This window comes from Strix uralensis, chromosome 11 (assembly GCF_047716275.1).
Source record: "Strix uralensis isolate ZFMK-TIS-50842 chromosome 11, bStrUra1, whole genome shotgun sequence".
NCBI lineage: Eukaryota > Metazoa > Chordata > Aves > Strigiformes > Strigidae > Strix > Strix uralensis.
In genome coordinates, this window is record NC_133982.1 from 12,124,005 (window position 1) to 12,138,821 (window position 14,817).

Sequence of the window (14,817 nt, forward strand, 5' to 3'; positions counted from 1 at the left end):
AATGTTATAATTTCTGTGACTGGATGAGTCGTCACACTGAATCCCTCCGCCAGAAAAGAGTCCCCCGGTTCGGGAGGCGACCGAGAGCGACAGAAGCGCCCGGAGAGAGAGGGGCTCGGCACCGCGCGTGGCGGCGCTGGCGAAGGGGCTCGGGCCGAGGCTGGGGCCAGGACCCGAGGCTGGGGCCAGGACCCGAGGGGCCGGCGCGGCAGAAGGCGGCGGGCAGGGCGCGGAAGGACATCGCTCATAGTGAAGGGGCATGAACGCGTCCTTCCTTTTCCGGTCGGGGCTGCGGCGGGGACGGGCGGGAGCACGAGAGGCTCCGCCGCCGCCACCATGGTGAGGCGCGGCCGCGGGAGCGCGGGGCACCAGGGGGCCGGGGGCTGTCGGTGATCGGGAGTGGGTAGTTGTGTTTAGGCAGGTGGGAGCCAGGCTCGGCGGACAGAGCCGTGCCGCGGACAGCCCGAGGACTGGAGGCGTGGGACGGGCGGCCGGCCGCCATTTTGCGGCCGTCAGCGCTCGGCCTGCCGCGTGGAGCCCGTGTGGGGAGGCCAGGCCGGCGGGCCGGAGAGGGGCAGGGGCGGGCCGCAGAGGGGGTCGCGGCCGAGAGCTTGGCTTGGTTCGGCAGAAATCACCCTTCGCTCGGGCGGTGTGGGAGAGGGGGCCCGCATCACCTTCTGGCAGGGCTTTTTATTTTTCTCACATATTTCTCTAAAGTAAAACAAAGCCACACGGAAGCTTTTAAGCCCAGGTAGAGTCAAAAGAACGGTTTCTGTAAAACTCTTTCTAAAAAAAAAAAAGATAATTCCGAAATGGGCTTTAAGAGGCCTTGGTCTGGAACCAGGTTGCAAATGCAAAACTTCTGTTACTAATACAATTCAGATTGTGTTCTGGATCCTTCACCCTCATCAAGGTTGTTGCTTGCTTGTGTTCGGGTCTCTGCACTGACTCCAGGGGTCAGTGCCTTGCGGTAACCAGCGTTAGATACACAGGTAGTACTTCCACTGCTATTAGCTGGTTGGTTTTGAGTTTTGCAGTATTTTTAATACTTATAAAATGAATTGTGGATGGGAAAGGGAAGGAAGATGCTTTGCTTGTGCTGTTGCCATGAGTTATTAATAATGTTAATGTTAAATTTTTTTTTTTTTGCAAAGGGTGCTGTTCAGACTGGCAAGCTATTACTGGACATCTTCTCAGCTTTTTGAAAGGAAGCTGGTGCTTGTTAGCAGTTGAATTTCTCACCTCACAAATTTTGAGGCACCAGGGCTTGTTCAGAGGGCCCAGACTTTACAAAGAATTCACTTTAACACTGTTTGATTGCTTGTAGTTATTGTGAGTCTCTTGCATTTGAGAAGTTGGTTATAGGATTTCAGCTGTTAAACATAATCTAAATAACAAGCTTTTGGTTAATTGAATAAACACAGGTGGGTTTTGTATCAGGTTTTTTAATAGTCGATGAGAAGAAATTTAGAAGGTGGTACTAAAGAGCCCAGAGATTCAATTCTTAGATTAATTTTGCCCAAATGACTTGGAAATCTAGCGAATTTCAAACCTCAGGTATAGTTTCCTGAATACGGATTGTGCTGTGGAGCATTGTTTTAGGTGAAAATTATTGCTGTGATGATGTAATTTGCGTCTTATCCAGTGTTCAGTGACAGTTGCCTGCTGTCAGTGTGCTGGCACTGATGAACTGAAGACCCCTTCATTCTGAGCAATATTTGATGAATTTGAATGCTGGCAATCTATTTTACTTGTGCTTAAGAGTTTTTCCTTTTTCAGGCTTGTGCTCGACCGTTAATATCCGTCTACTCCGAGAAGGGGGAAGCTTCAGGCAAAAATGTCACTTTGCCTGCTGTGTTCAAGGCTCCCATTCGCCCTGACGTTGTGAACTTCGTTCACACCAACCTGCGCAAGAACAACAGGCAGCCCTACGCTGTCAGCGAACTTGCAGGTACACAAAATGGACAGAAATGCTTGGATTAGGCTTTGACTTCAGTGTAGGTGGGCTAAAATCAAAATAAATTTAGAATTGGAATGAGAGAAGCGCTCTTCAGTGGGATTCTGTGTAGAAGGCAAGGCAACTGTTCTGGTTATTAATTAACAATTTGACTTTAAATTGTATGCAATACACCTTTTTTTATTATTCTGAAGAACAGCAAGGTGTGGTGTAAAAGTTTTGGAGTAGTTTGGGGTCTTATCTGAAATGCATCTTACTGAAAGTGTGGTGCCTAGGTCCTTGAGTGCAATCCATGTTTTTTGCAAGAAAAAGAGAAAATGTCTGAAAGCCTATCAGGCACAAAACTGGGATAAAAAATGCACTTTATATTCCCTGCTCCATGTTGACCACATGAGACTTACCTGAGCCATTTGCTAGGAAGAAACTTATGCAAATGGGCATTTCTTAGAGTTGCTTCGGAAGTTTGTAGGTGCAAGTAGCTTCTGCTTCCCAAGAAATCTGTGCTAGGAACATGCATTTTAAAGTATATTTCTGATGGTGTTTCACATAAATTTTTAACCTGCTAGGAAGAGCAGTGCCAAGTCAGACCTCCAAATTGAGGATCGAGCTTAGAAATGAGCATGTTCATGTACTCGATTCTCACCTAAGCAGATCTTTTAATATGGTAAGAGTTAATTAGGATTTGTTTTACTGAAATGATGAGATTCCACTTCGTTGGTCCGTGTTTCTGAAACACATGATAACAGTGGAAGTTCTGATTGGCGGTCTTGAATTCAGCATATCTACGACCATGAGGAAATTGCAGTGTTGTCACTATCTGATTTTAAATCTTTCTGTTCCAGGTCATCAGACCAGTGCTGAATCTTGGGGTACTGGGAGAGCTGTCGCTCGTATTCCTCGAGTACGAGGCGGTGGAACTCACCGCTCTGGCCAGGGTGCCTTTGGAAATGTATCCTTTCACAGCTGCCGCTTGCATCAGGTGCACTGAACTCACCGAGTAGAAAGATTACTTTTAAGTATTTAAATGTGAAATGGAAACTTCTTGAGGTAATGGCTACTACAGGGTTCTGGACCACCAGGTTTGAGAAATTTGTGATGTGATTAGAAGCTCCTGTATGCGCATTCAGCCTTGCTTTAATGAACAGCAGCTATCGTGACTCTCATGACGTGTACCGTCTTGCTGTGATGTCGTAATTTGCGTCTTACTCTGTGCTCAGTGACAGTTGCCTGCTGTCAGCGTACTGGTACAGATGGCTGACGAACAGTTAACGCTGAGCAAGGATTAAAGAGTCACAACTAGAAAAAAGAAGCTTCAGAAAGGTTGTTCTTAACTGTAGATGCGTAGATGTGTCGTGGAGGCCGCATGTTTGCCCCAACCAAGACCTGGCGCCGCTGGCACCGTAGAGTGAACACAACACAGAAGCGTTACGCCATCTGTTCTGCCCTGGCAGCGTCGGCTCTCCCGGCGCTGGTCATGTCTAAAGGTGGGAATTGTGTCTCTGGAAACATTTGCCTGCGGCTTTACATTGCCTGAGCAGTGTCAGTTACTGTGTGATTTCTCAAAATCTTTCTCATGAATAACTAAATTCTCTTTTAAAGAGTTTAAGAGGCAGTCAGTTTTTCAGTGGGGGGGGGTATTTTTGTTACATACCACTCGTGAAGGTACTTCGCAGTTACACGGTGTTGGAAGTTTGGAGATGCTGAGGTGCTTCTGTGTTCGTTGCTGACACAAATCTTCATGGAAACTGGTTGAATTTTGAATCGCATGGTGGTTCAGTTTGATTTCTGTTCTTGGAAACCAGAGATTTGCTTAACATTCCCTCAGGTACAGAAAGTACTGTCTGAGGCAGACACGTAAGACTCCACTGGAACGTCACTCCTGTAGTGACTATGTCTGTGTATTAGATCATGAATTTAATTTCCACTGTTTTTGATGTTGTATCACTTCTGAACACACGAGGCAATACACTGAGAAACGCATACAGCTAAGCTCAGTGAGTAACTTCGTCTTGTGAAATCCTCGCTAGGCCACCGCATTGAGGAGATCCCAGAACTTCCTCTGGTTGTTGAGGACAAAGTTGAGAGTTACAAGAAGACCAAGGAAGCTGTTCTCCTCCTTAAGAAGCTTAAAGCTTGGAACGACATCAAAAAGGTGAGTTGATGAGGTCTGTTCTCAAGCGCAAAACCCAGGTGATTCAACTCTACCATTGTTAACAGTGGGAATTCCAAGTAGTTCTGTTTTGATTTGATGCTGCTAGAAATCCCTCAGTGACAAAACTACAAGAAACTGTAAAAAAGAGTTTAGGCAAAGTAAACTTCTTATTACACTGCTTTACTCTGTATTTAGTTGTCTTCAATTTGGTATTGCTTAACATTTAATACATCTTTTACTCTTAAGAATGATGAACTTCTCACTGGTCCGTGTTTCAGATCAGCAGTGATGATTGTGAAGTTCTGACTAAAGCAGTTTTATTGTGTCTTACTAGTGGGATTTGGACTATTTTGAATACCCACAAGTCTCACTTTTCTATAGGTTTATGCCTCCCAGCGTATGCGGGCCGGAAAGGGTAAAATGAGGAATCGCCGTCGCATCCAGCGCAGGGGACCCTGCATCATCTACAACGAGGACAACGGTATCATTAGAGCTTTCCGGAATATTCCAGGTAACTTCAACCTGGGATGTGATTACGCTTTTGTTGGGAGACTGCCCGGAATGATGAGATTCCACTTCGTTGGTCCGTGTTTCTGAAACACATGATTTTGTGGAAGTTCTGACTTGGTGGAGTAGCTAATACATTCTTCCTAAGAATCTGTTTTGGTGATGTGGAAGATGGTTTATGACATGTTAGAGCTGTTGCCAACCCTAAACTGCATTTGGAGCAGTTAATGAGGCTGTTTATTGCTGAAAAAAAGCTGATTATTTTTAAAGATTCGATAGATTTTCATACATAGGTGTGTGGTATAGAAGCCAATAAGCCCGTGTCTGTGTACTTTCTCAGCTGTTTATTTCATAGTTGTGCATTCTTTGATTTTAATGACAAACGAAAGGGATGGCTTTGTCTGGTTTTCCACAGGAATTACTCTTCTGGATGTGAACAAGCTGAACCTGCTGCGACTTGCTCCTGGAGGCCACGTTGGGCGTTTCTGCATTTGGACAGAAAGCGCCTTCCGCAAGCTGGATGATCTGTACGGCACCTGGCGCAAAGCTGCTACACTGAAGAGCGACTACAAGTGAGCACAGCCCACACCGGAGGGGCTGGGGAAACAGCCTGTGGGCCTCAGGCTCTTCCCTTTGGAGCAGGAAAATGAATATTAGCACTTTTCCCAAAATGCCTGATTTTCATTGAACTAGCTGTGTTTTTTATCACCTGACTTACGCCGTGACCGTTTGTTTCGCAGCCTGCCGATGCACAAGATGACCAACACGGACATTGGGAGAATCATGAGAAGCCAGGAAATCCAGAAGGCGCTGCGTCCTCCCAAGTAATCACTTTTATCTAACGTCTGTGAAGTGCGGGCTAAATTACCAAGCGGGAGGGAAATGTCTGTGCTGGGGTGTCGGATGGGGCCGGGATTCCTTCACCTCTTGGGTGTAACTACAAGGAATTGGGGTTCCCTGCGTTTCAGGGAAAATTCAGCAGCACTTCAATTGTGAAATGAGGTCATGCTATTCCTGTTCTCTTCAGGAAGAAGATTCGCCGTAGAGTCCTGAAGAAGAATCCTCTGAAGAATCTGAGAATCATGATCAAGTTGAACCCATATGCCAAAACGATGCGCCGCAACACCATCCTGCGCCACGCACAAAACGTGAGCGAGCAGGGGAGCTGCTGATGGTCAAAACTACTTTTAGTACTTCAGATTATACGCTGATGATCTTTTTGTCTTTTTCTTTTTTTTTAGCATAAACTTAAGGAAGAGAAGAAAGCCAAGGCCAAGGCCAAGCTCGCGGCCAAGGTCCCGGCTGAGCCCAGGGCAGAGACTGCAGCCAAGACGGCTGCGAAGGCCAAGGCTGAGGCGTGAGCCCTGCGCTGTGCTCCATCCCTCCAACTGCAGCAAGCTGTACCGCCGCTCTACAGCCAATAAATTGGGTTGGAACACAAATGCTGTCGTCTGTTTTCTGAGGCGGTTGTGCATTTTTAAGCGGGTTTTAAAAGGGCAACTCTTAAAGTAAAAAATAAGGGAGGGTCTTCGCAGCCTTTGAAAGCCGGTTGGAGCTGGGAATTTATCCTTTTCCGCTGTAAAAGGGCCGTGACGCAACGCGGCCGCGCGGTGGCAGCCGCCGCCCGGTGTCGCGCAAATGGCGGCGGCGTGACGTCGCGCGGGGGCGGGGCTGCGGGCGGTCCGCCGGCGCTGCAGGGGGCGCTGGCGCTCCCGTCCCCTTCCTGGCGCTTCCCGCTGGCGGCGGGCGGCGCGCGCGGCGCAGGGAGGATGCTGAGCCGGCTGCAGGAGCTGCGCAAGGAGGAGGAGACGCTGCTGCGGGTGAAGGCGGCGCTGCACGACCAGCTCACCCGCCTCAGGGTCAGCCGCGGGCAGCGGGGCCGCCTCAGGGAGCGGGGCTCTCGGCGGGAGGCGGGTGCTGCCGGGACGGAGCAGCCGGAGGCAGCGGCAGGGCCGGGCCTCCCCCGCTCTTCTCTTCTATTTTCCTGGTTTTTAACGCGTGTGACGCTCGGGAGTTGCGAAGGGGCGGCGGGCCGCTGCCTGGCCGCGGCTCTGGGGGCTCTGAGGGCTCGTTGGCAGCGGCCTCCGCGCCGGTAACCCCCGCCCTGTCCTCGGCAGCCGGCTCCCAAAATAAGCGCTAAGCTAAACGCTGCCTTTCGCTGGTGAGCACGCTGGGGACCTCTGTGTCCAGCTGTCTACTCAAACGGAAGAGCGGTGAAACAGGTTTTGAAAAGCTTTGCCGTTACTGCTGCTGATTAATTTTAACACTAAATAGTCTGAGAAGGAATGACCACATGGCTCCTGTGTTCCCTCGCTTGCAGGTGGAAGAGCTGGCGCTGCAGTCTATGATCAGGGCCAGAGAGCCGAGCGCGACAGACTCGTCCTCCAGTGCGGCAGAGGAGATGCACAGAGTAAGGACGAGGGACTGGCCTCTCCCTGTGATGGGTGGGACAGGAGCTGTGTTGGTGTGAGTGGCTGGGGGTGTTCGTGGGGGTGGTTTTCATTTCCAGTTCTTGGTGTTGACCTTGTTCGTGCTGCTCGTGAACTGAAAAGCTCAGCTGTAACATCTGCCCGGCATGTTGCTGGTTTATGTTTCAAGGGTTTCACCTTTCCCCATCCCTGAAAGCAGCGTGTTGCTTCCAGGGAGGATGGGAAATAAAAACCTGCTTTGTATTAGTGGACCTTCGGTTTGCTGTTTATTCAATGTGTCTGATCCTCTTGAGGATGCCAGGCTGGTTTACCCGACTGATCGTGGGGGTTGGAGGTACAGAGACCACCTGAACTTTTTACTAAATACATGGTCAGCTGGAAGGAGGTGAAACTTCTGTGGAGAGCTGGTGCTCGGCACCGCGATGGGCTCTTGCAGCCAACAGTTCTGGCACTGAGATGTCTAAAAGAGGCTGTGACTGCACAGCGTTAGTGGTGATTTGGGCAGCATTCAGAATCGCAGCTGGTTTTAATAATAAATGTGATATAAACTCTTACTGTGACAGGCTCTTGGGCAGATGGACAATGAGGCTGCTATCAATCAAACTGAATTGCACCTAAGCCTTCAAGGTCGTGAAGAGGAGGAGGAGGAAGAAGAGGAGGAGGAAGAAGAGGAGGAATCCGATTCTTGAGAGAAAAAAGAGATGGTTTTTAATACAGACTCAGGAATTTCTTCATTCATATAAAATTCACCAACCGATTTTCATTTTGTCCTGTATATGGATATGAACTATATGACTCTTAAGGCTCTTGGAGTCTAGGGAGGTTACGCTTGAACATGAGTGTCACAAACTTGGCACATCTTGACTTAAGATGTTAAAAAAATGAAAATTTGCTGCACAAATATGTAGCATAATCCGTTCCACATTTACAACCTAGTGTAGCTTACTACATCTTTATATGTGGACGGGAGAAGTCAGTAATCAAGTCAGACTAATTTAACATGCACTCTAAAAGCAATAATTCACCTCTTCTGATCTCCTGATGCTGAAAAATAAAACCAGGCTGTGGAGGCTGGTTGCTGAACCAATGATTATATTATAACTTCATTTGCTTACACTGAGAATTTATGACAGGTGGTGGGAAAAGATGAGTCCAGGACTGTCTGCAGGCTTTCAGCTGTGGGGTGCTGGGGGCCACACAGGTGACTTGTGCTCCCTGTGAGTGTGACAGGTAGAATGCAGGTGTCTGTGCCCTGGGAGATGCAGGTGCTGCACTGTTGCCCAAATTCTGAGTGTGGTAACGAGGTGGCTGCTCCTTGTACCTCCTGATGCTCGTCCTAAGTACTGTTGGTCTGACTAATGGCAAAGGGTTTTCTACTTCTTGTGTTTTCAGAGTCGCAGCCAGTCAGCCTTTTATTTGTCCACAAATTGTACGGTAACAATTGGTCCCTGTTACTTGTCAGAAGGAACTGATTTTTTAAATTAGTGTTATTTTCTTTTTTTCTCACAGTAACTTTGTAAGTCATTGCAAGGTCACCTTCTTTCAAGCGATCTTTGAGGAGCAGTAGGAGGAGTTTAACAAGTTATAAAATGGAAAGCGATGCAAAGGCAAGTCTCCTCCACAGTTTCTGTGCTGGTACAGTAACAGGCTTGTGCTGCTCTTACCAACAGACAATATGTTCTTTCTCCTCATGGAGCGCAGACACCATGTGATGCAGCTGGTTATTTTATCAATTCTTAAAGACTTGTTTTAAAGCGCAGAAACCCAAACTCTGTTAAGCTGATGAAAAGCAAACAATAAAAGTAATATTTGAACTCAGCCACTTTGTCAACTGTCTTACTAGGAAAATAAGTCGGTTATAGCCAGGGTGGTTCAGCATCTAATGGTGCTGCTGCTGGCTCTGGTGTCACTCAGACAAAATAGAATAAACACCCTTCTGAAGTTTGCTTTTAAGAGCAGGTGGGGAACGTGACAAAGTGTCCCATGTCCTGGCTGTGGTCAGAACATATGATGCAACCTGCCACTGGTTGAGATCATTTATTTAGCTTTTAATTTGGTTTACAGCAATAGAAACAATGTTGGAATGTAAATGTAGCTTCAGCCTGTACTAAAAGCTAACTGGCTTTTGAAAATGAAGGGCCTGAGAACATGAGTGCAGAAGGTTCAGCAAAGCTTTCACCAAGACTGACTGATTATAAAACCCCAAAAAGTCAGAGCCAAAAATGTTACAGCTTGGAGCATCAAGTAATTCTTTGACAGTATGTGTGTGAGGAGCTGGTCTGTAAGAAGCACAGTAGCCAGCCTCTCCTTCCTTCACGTTTCATCTCCAAAGGGTAATTTCAACTGTTGAAAAATGTTATTTGTCCCCAGCAGGGTCCAGAGGAGTTTTTGTGGATATAAATCCTGCTGTCGTTTGTGAATGAGGCCCTTGCTTGGTTTTGGGTTAAAATAGACCAGTTCTATTGCATGTTGCAATAAAAGACTTTTCCTGGTGTCCTGCTACATACAACTGTGCTCGCAGTGGTCAATTGATTGCTGTCTGTGGAGCAAACAAAATGGGAGTTAAATTTCTAAAAACTTGCCGTTCACATGCTGTGCATTTCTTTTACCAGATACTAAAAGGTACTATTGTAGTTTTTCTGTGTTTAGTGTCTATAATTCACACATAAAGCTCAGGACAGGTTTCAAACGCTACATGGCCTTGTCCCTACTACTGCCAGTCACAGCCAGGTGAGGCCGAGCTGAAGGCCTGGACATGTCTGTGAGTCACTTCCGCCTGTTGGGGGGCTGAGGGCTGTTCTATCCCCCTCTGACACTCGATGCTGGCAGCTGAGGGGAAGTTCATGTCTAGAATTGTTTGGATTCCTTTTAGGAAAGAACTTCAGCCATTTCCTTGTCTGAAACACCCTTTCAAGGAGCTGAATGTTTACAGTGCTGCTCAGCATGGCTCTAAGAGAGCAATACTGCACTGAGGACATGTAGCTGTACCCCCCCCCTCCCTGTTCTGCTGTACAGTAACAAGCTTGCACAGTAGCTGGCAGAAGCTGAACTTCTGAAGAAAAATAACCTGAGGAAGTGAGTTAAGGACAGAGGGAGGGAAGCAGGTCTGCCCTTGGAGAGGGGAAAAGGTGATGCCCTTCCTGCACTCTGTGCCACACTGCAGGTTTGCCCAAGGAAGCGCCTGTCACCCCCCACCCAGGGGTTCCAGGACTGACCGAGCGTCAGACACAGCACAAGTTGTGTGAGCGCTACACCCACAAAAAGCCCTGCACTCTGCCTTCCCTGAGGTGGGCCACAGAAACCCCCTATACAGCCTGAACCAACTCCAGCTTGTTTCACACATTGTCATTTTACACCTGCAATCCTGTACCTCTTGGAACTCAGGATGCTGCAGGGTTGTGGAAAAATATACATAAAAAGGGTGTGTAATGCAGCAATGACTTCAGATTAGGGCTTTGGTTAAGTTTTTGAGTTTTTAAAAAAAGCTTCAGGAAGTTACTTGATAATATATTTATTAAGAGAATCCATTGCTAAACATCTGAGAATAAAACAATAGAGGATCTTCATACACTTTAGACACTAAACACAGTTGTCATGAATCTTTAGGTCAAAAGAAAGCAAATTGCTTGGATCTTTGTCTTGATTCTGTAGGACACTTTGAAGAGCTAACTTTTAAAAATCAATTAGAAAGACATACGTCACTAAATCCAAGTATGATGATATGTTTTAAAAATAAATATAGAAATATGAACAAGTCTACAATTAGAATATTGCCCTGTACATTCCAAAAATGCAGAGCTCTTGCCTTCTTTACCTGGAAAGAGAGATCTCTAATCAACAGCAAAATCGGAACCATTAGGCCTAACTTTCAGATACAGTTTGGCAGCAGCAAAAGCATGCTCAACAGATACAGTTTTGGAGCATCCCTAACCCTTTCTGCGTGGGAGATTAGGTAAGCATGATTGAAGTACCAACGATTTACAAAGAATCTTGATAAAGTTCAAACAAGCTGGGGGTAAACACCCCCAGTGATATTTTCATTAAGAAAGAATATCCATAATCACTTAAAATCAGCAAGCACTGTAACTTAAACATCTTACATTTTGGTCAGTGAACGAATGTAATCCAATACAATACCAATTAGTTTATGACAAAATTTAAAACCATTTGGCACATGCTATAAAGACATTCTTCCTTAAGAGGTGAAATACATGTTTGAACAGGTACAAGCTGAGGAAATAGGACCAAAATAGCATTGCTGTTAACAGATGTACAGTACAGGATTTGCTCTTCCACCTTCAGACTCCAGCAGCATGCGTGGGTGTACTCGGTTGGTTAAGGCCTATGGTTGAACAAAGCCACCCCGCAAAATCCACCTCCTCCGCTTCAGATCTCTTAATGAAAGCATGAATCTGAGCAGAGGAGAAGAATATTATTATTCAAGCACTCAATCTGTTAAATAGTAATTTCAAATAACATGAAATACAGTAAATCCAGTTCACTTGCAGTATTCAAGCTAGCCGTAAAATTTGGCAAACCACGGGAAGTGACCAGGAGAGCTTTTCTGCAGGATTATGGAAATAACCAGCATATGAAATGTCCACCCTGCGATGTAATCCAGAGGAATACTGCCTCCACAGTGCCTGTTGCAGAGCACTTACACCACAGTATGCGATAAGGATGTGACTCAGCCACTTGAGATGATACTCTGGAAAATGTCTGCCTGCACACAGAAAGGGGTTTTGTAATAGAAAGAGCCTGATTGCATTTTGCACCCTTATTGTCCAGCAGGATCAGGGCAGGGAAAACTTGATTTTCTGCAGCAGAACTTAAGTCCTAGCATTACACTTAAGGCCATGAAAAGATCCACTGAAACTGGTAAGATCATTTCATGCAGAAAAAAATGCAAGATTTGTTTGTGTCTGGTAGTTCTACAGATTTTGCAAGACAAAGCTGACAAAGAAAAATAGAGGCAAATGTTGTGTTTCACAACAGATGATAAAAATGTATTTAAGTGATATATGTTATTAACTGTAAGGTATGTGGAATTTTGTCCTCTCATCCTCGCAAAAGTAATGATCTATATACTCTATTATTGACTAACAAACCCAAGAAAGAGAAAATGCTTTTGACATTAATTTAATTAGGTCATATGCTCAGTGTAATTATCAAATGGCAGACTCTGACAACCACCAGTTTTGGTCTCCTTGACAGTCCCTGTTCTAGGAGTGTGTGAAGCCTGCAGCCCCTTGATCTCGGGATCAGAAAAGCAGCCCCTCCTCCAACTGTCTGAGCTGTTTTCCTCAAGGGCCACAAACTACACTCCAGGCCATATGCTCTGATCCTCATCTCGGGTCAGCTGAGGAATCCAACCTGCATGGAGGAGTGCTCCTAGTTCAAGTTAAGAACTTTCACTTACCATCAGCTGCTTCAAATCAGCTCTCTCAGCAGGATTTTTAATTAAACTAGGAAAACAGAAAGTGTTACACAAGTTACACACTATTATCTTTTAAAATGAAGATCAAGTTATATCATGTTGGTGTACTGCTTTGGTCTGAAGAAGCCACCACTCTAGACAAAAGCATTAGGGAATGTAGTGCCTCTCAAACACAGATCAAGGTCTGTAAGCAATTCCCCTCTGTAGGTGTCACAGGTACAGTTTTAGGTATGAAATCCTGAGCTGTCTGATACTGTTCAGTGGGGGCAGGAGTGAATGTCTATAACCAGGCTGGAGAGATCAAGTTCCCATTTAAACAAAAACTCAACAATATGAACTGCTTTATCCCTCAAGTTTCTTTTACCCAAGTCTTTTCAAGCTCAGTATCAAGTACAGCTATTGCATTACTGTTCTTCCTTTTGGAAACAGTAGATACATATATGTAGCTTTTAATAAGCTTTCTGAACTGTGATGAACTGCCTCCCTTAGCACTGAATATATTGGTTCAGTGCTGGTATCACTGAAGCACAACTGGAAAAGTAAATAAACAGGAGAATGACTACTGTGATAAAAGATATTAGTTCAGTGAAGCACCGGGAAAGAAAAAACATCTGGAGCCTCCAAGACTTCTGCATCATATGGAACAGTCACTGCGGAATGCTGTGAGGGCTGCCCTTAAAAGTAAAGATCCTCCTTTAGAAGTGTGCTGCGTGCTGTCCATGAGTACTGTGGTGTCTTCAGTGCTGAGAAAGTACTGATCTAAGTTGCACACAGAAGCAGAAATCGTTCCCCTTTCCCATCTCTCAGCTTTGGGGTTCTCTTTGGACACATATGCTGTCAAGCTGGTGCCCGTAAAATGAGCTTTAGGCACATTAACAGTCAGAGAAAGAGGATTCTGCTAATTGAAATTACATTTGCCATGGCCTACAAGTAGGGACTCTGATTGTCAAGTTACTGACACAGTAAGACAGCAGGGCTCATCTCAGATGTGCCCCTTTGCAGCTTAGCCATAGCAAAAATACTCACCATTTGTTAACAAAATCTTGAAATTCAGAACCAAAAACACCATTGGGCAGTTTTGGAGGTGGCTAAATAAATAAATAAATAAAAATCAGCAGTCATTCAGCGTAACTAATGCATGACAATGCACAACCCACCCAGAGATCTACCAGTTTTATGTCCTGTATCTGGGTAAAGCTGTAAAGCCCTAGCACTACCCAGGCCTTTTTTCAAAGCTCAGCTCTGAACTAAATGTCAGACAGCCTTCAGGTTCCATGCACGTGAATAAAGGATGTGCCGTCATATGATTTATAAGAGTAGACACTGAGTTTATCACCAACTCATTTTGGTTCTTACTCTCACAGCTGCTGGATTTTAGGAATTTCAGTAATAAATCAGACAAGAGACAGTTTCTATGGTGTGGGATGGTTTTTGTGGTTTTGGTTGGGTTCTTTTTTTTCCCCCCTATACACACACCTGAATGTGGTTAACACAGCCTTGAGCTGTCATTAAAGAAGGCTCAGAGCAGCTGGCAGTAATTAGCACAGTGTTATTCTCCCTCACTACTAATCTCCACTTTGGGGAAGGAAAGATGCCCTGCACATCATTAGTTCCACAATCCTTTTGATCTAAATATTCTGTCCCAGGAAATGAGTTTGTTCAGGTTCTGAATTCAAAAAGAATTCTAATAAAGAAAGATGAGGTACTATATACACCTGCATATTATTGTCTTGTTCTCCATGACATTTGCTGCAAGATCAGAGTTAAGTTTTGATTCTTACACCATGGGTCCTTCAAGCACTTACACTTGGGATACTTGGGACATAGAGAGCTGAGACATGGCCTGCATTCAGTTACTCACTGGTGCACAGACTTTGCTGGATGTAGCAGCTCATGCTGGAGACTGCTTGTGCTAGAGCAGAGGTGGCAGAAGATAATCTTCCCAAATGCTCAACCACTGCAGCTTTTCAGCTTAAACTAACCTTTTTTGTAATTCATTCACCTAGAACAATTCTGTTATCCAGCTGTTACAAATGACAGCTAACATGAGCATGCTCTTTTTTTTTTTTTTTTTGGAAGGACACAAGCAGCAGAGTCACACGAGTTTCACTATCACTTGTGAAAATACTGGAAACAGACAATCAATTCTAAAATACCAATCTCTATTAACAAGCCTTGCAGCTTAGCTATTTGAAAGATACAATAATATACTGTTCGTAAGACTAAAACAAATTGAATTTAAAAAACAGTTTTGTATATGCTTGATCATACTATTTGCTAATAATTGTCCTAACAGGTTGCATGATCCAGGCTGGAAAACGCTACTTAAATGGAG

The 14,817-nt window shown here is 45.3% G+C and overlaps 4 protein-coding genes and 5 non-coding genes across 9 annotated transcripts in view; 8 read left to right on the forward strand and 1 right to left on the reverse strand.

Annotated features, from left to right (window-relative positions):
* Positions 1 to 14,817, forward strand: part of TIPIN (TIMELESS interacting protein) — a 312,013-nt gene that overhangs the window by 244,821 nt on the left and 52,375 nt on the right. The window lies entirely within an intron of this gene.
* Positions 9 to 6,058, forward strand: RPL4 (ribosomal protein L4). The gene is given in 11 exon segments (XM_074881031.1): positions 9 to 287; positions 289 to 339; positions 1,780 to 1,951; positions 2,800 to 2,906; positions 3,303 to 3,441; positions 3,985 to 4,109; positions 4,491 to 4,620; positions 5,032 to 5,188; positions 5,357 to 5,440; positions 5,644 to 5,764; positions 5,858 to 6,058. Coding segments are annotated over 11 exon segments (1,470 nt in total). The 5' UTR covers positions 9 to 23; the 3' UTR covers positions 5,978 to 6,058.
* On the forward strand, positions 1,614 to 1,714 carry LOC141948522 (small nucleolar RNA SNORD16). Its single transcript, XR_012630497.1, has one exon. It is a non-coding gene; the product is annotated as a small nucleolar RNA SNORD16 (small nucleolar RNA).
* Positions 2,648 to 2,719, forward strand: LOC141948526 (small nucleolar RNA SNORD18). Its single transcript, XR_012630501.1, has one exon. It is a non-coding gene; the product is annotated as a small nucleolar RNA SNORD18 (small nucleolar RNA).
* On the forward strand, positions 3,136 to 3,235 carry LOC141948521 (small nucleolar RNA SNORD16). The gene has a single exon (XR_012630496.1). It is a non-coding gene; the product is annotated as a small nucleolar RNA SNORD16 (small nucleolar RNA).
* On the forward strand, positions 4,352 to 4,419 carry LOC141948528 (small nucleolar RNA SNORD18). The gene has a single exon (XR_012630503.1). It is a non-coding gene; the product is annotated as a small nucleolar RNA SNORD18 (small nucleolar RNA).
* Positions 4,666 to 4,736, forward strand: LOC141948527 (small nucleolar RNA SNORD18). The gene has a single exon (XR_012630502.1). It is a non-coding gene; the product is annotated as a small nucleolar RNA SNORD18 (small nucleolar RNA).
* On the forward strand, positions 6,328 to 8,863 carry SNAPC5 (small nuclear RNA activating complex polypeptide 5). Its single transcript, XM_074881036.1, has 3 exons — positions 6,328 to 6,475; positions 6,937 to 7,026; positions 7,609 to 8,863. Exons 1-3 carry the CDS (start codon positions 6,386 to 6,388, stop codon positions 7,732 to 7,734), a joined length of 306 nt encoding a protein of 101 aa, XP_074737137.1. The 5' UTR covers positions 6,328 to 6,385; the 3' UTR covers positions 7,735 to 8,863.
* MAP2K1 (mitogen-activated protein kinase kinase 1) overlaps positions 10,541 to 14,817 on the reverse strand; it is a 41,294-nt gene continuing 37,017 nt past the window's right edge. Inside the window, exons 9-11 of the mRNA XM_074880191.1 lie at positions 13,509 to 13,570; positions 12,465 to 12,510; positions 10,541 to 11,457 (exon numbers count right to left, since the gene is read on the reverse strand). Of these exons, the coding sequence (XP_074736292.1) occupies positions 11,344 to 11,457; positions 12,465 to 12,510; positions 13,509 to 13,570 (222 nt within the window). The 3' untranslated portion in view covers positions 10,541 to 11,343. The remainder of the gene's footprint in view (positions 11,458 to 12,464; positions 12,511 to 13,508; positions 13,571 to 14,817) is intronic.

What these genes read in the sequence shown, in the direction of transcription:
- SNAPC5 (XM_074881036.1), top strand. Translation starts at nt 6,386, where the DNA reads ATGCTGAGCCGGCTGCAGGAGCTGCGCAAGGAGGAGGAGACGCTGCTG. An exon ending in ACCAGCTCACCCGCCTCAGG is followed by an intron (nt 6,476 to 6,936) that starts GTCAGCCGCGGG and finishes CCTCGCTTGCAG; the next exon opens with GTGGAAGAGCTGGCGCTGCA. An exon ending in CGGCAGAGGAGATGCACAGA is followed by an intron (nt 7,027 to 7,608) that starts GTAAGGACGAGG and finishes TTACTGTGACAG; the next exon opens with GCTCTTGGGCAGATGGACAA.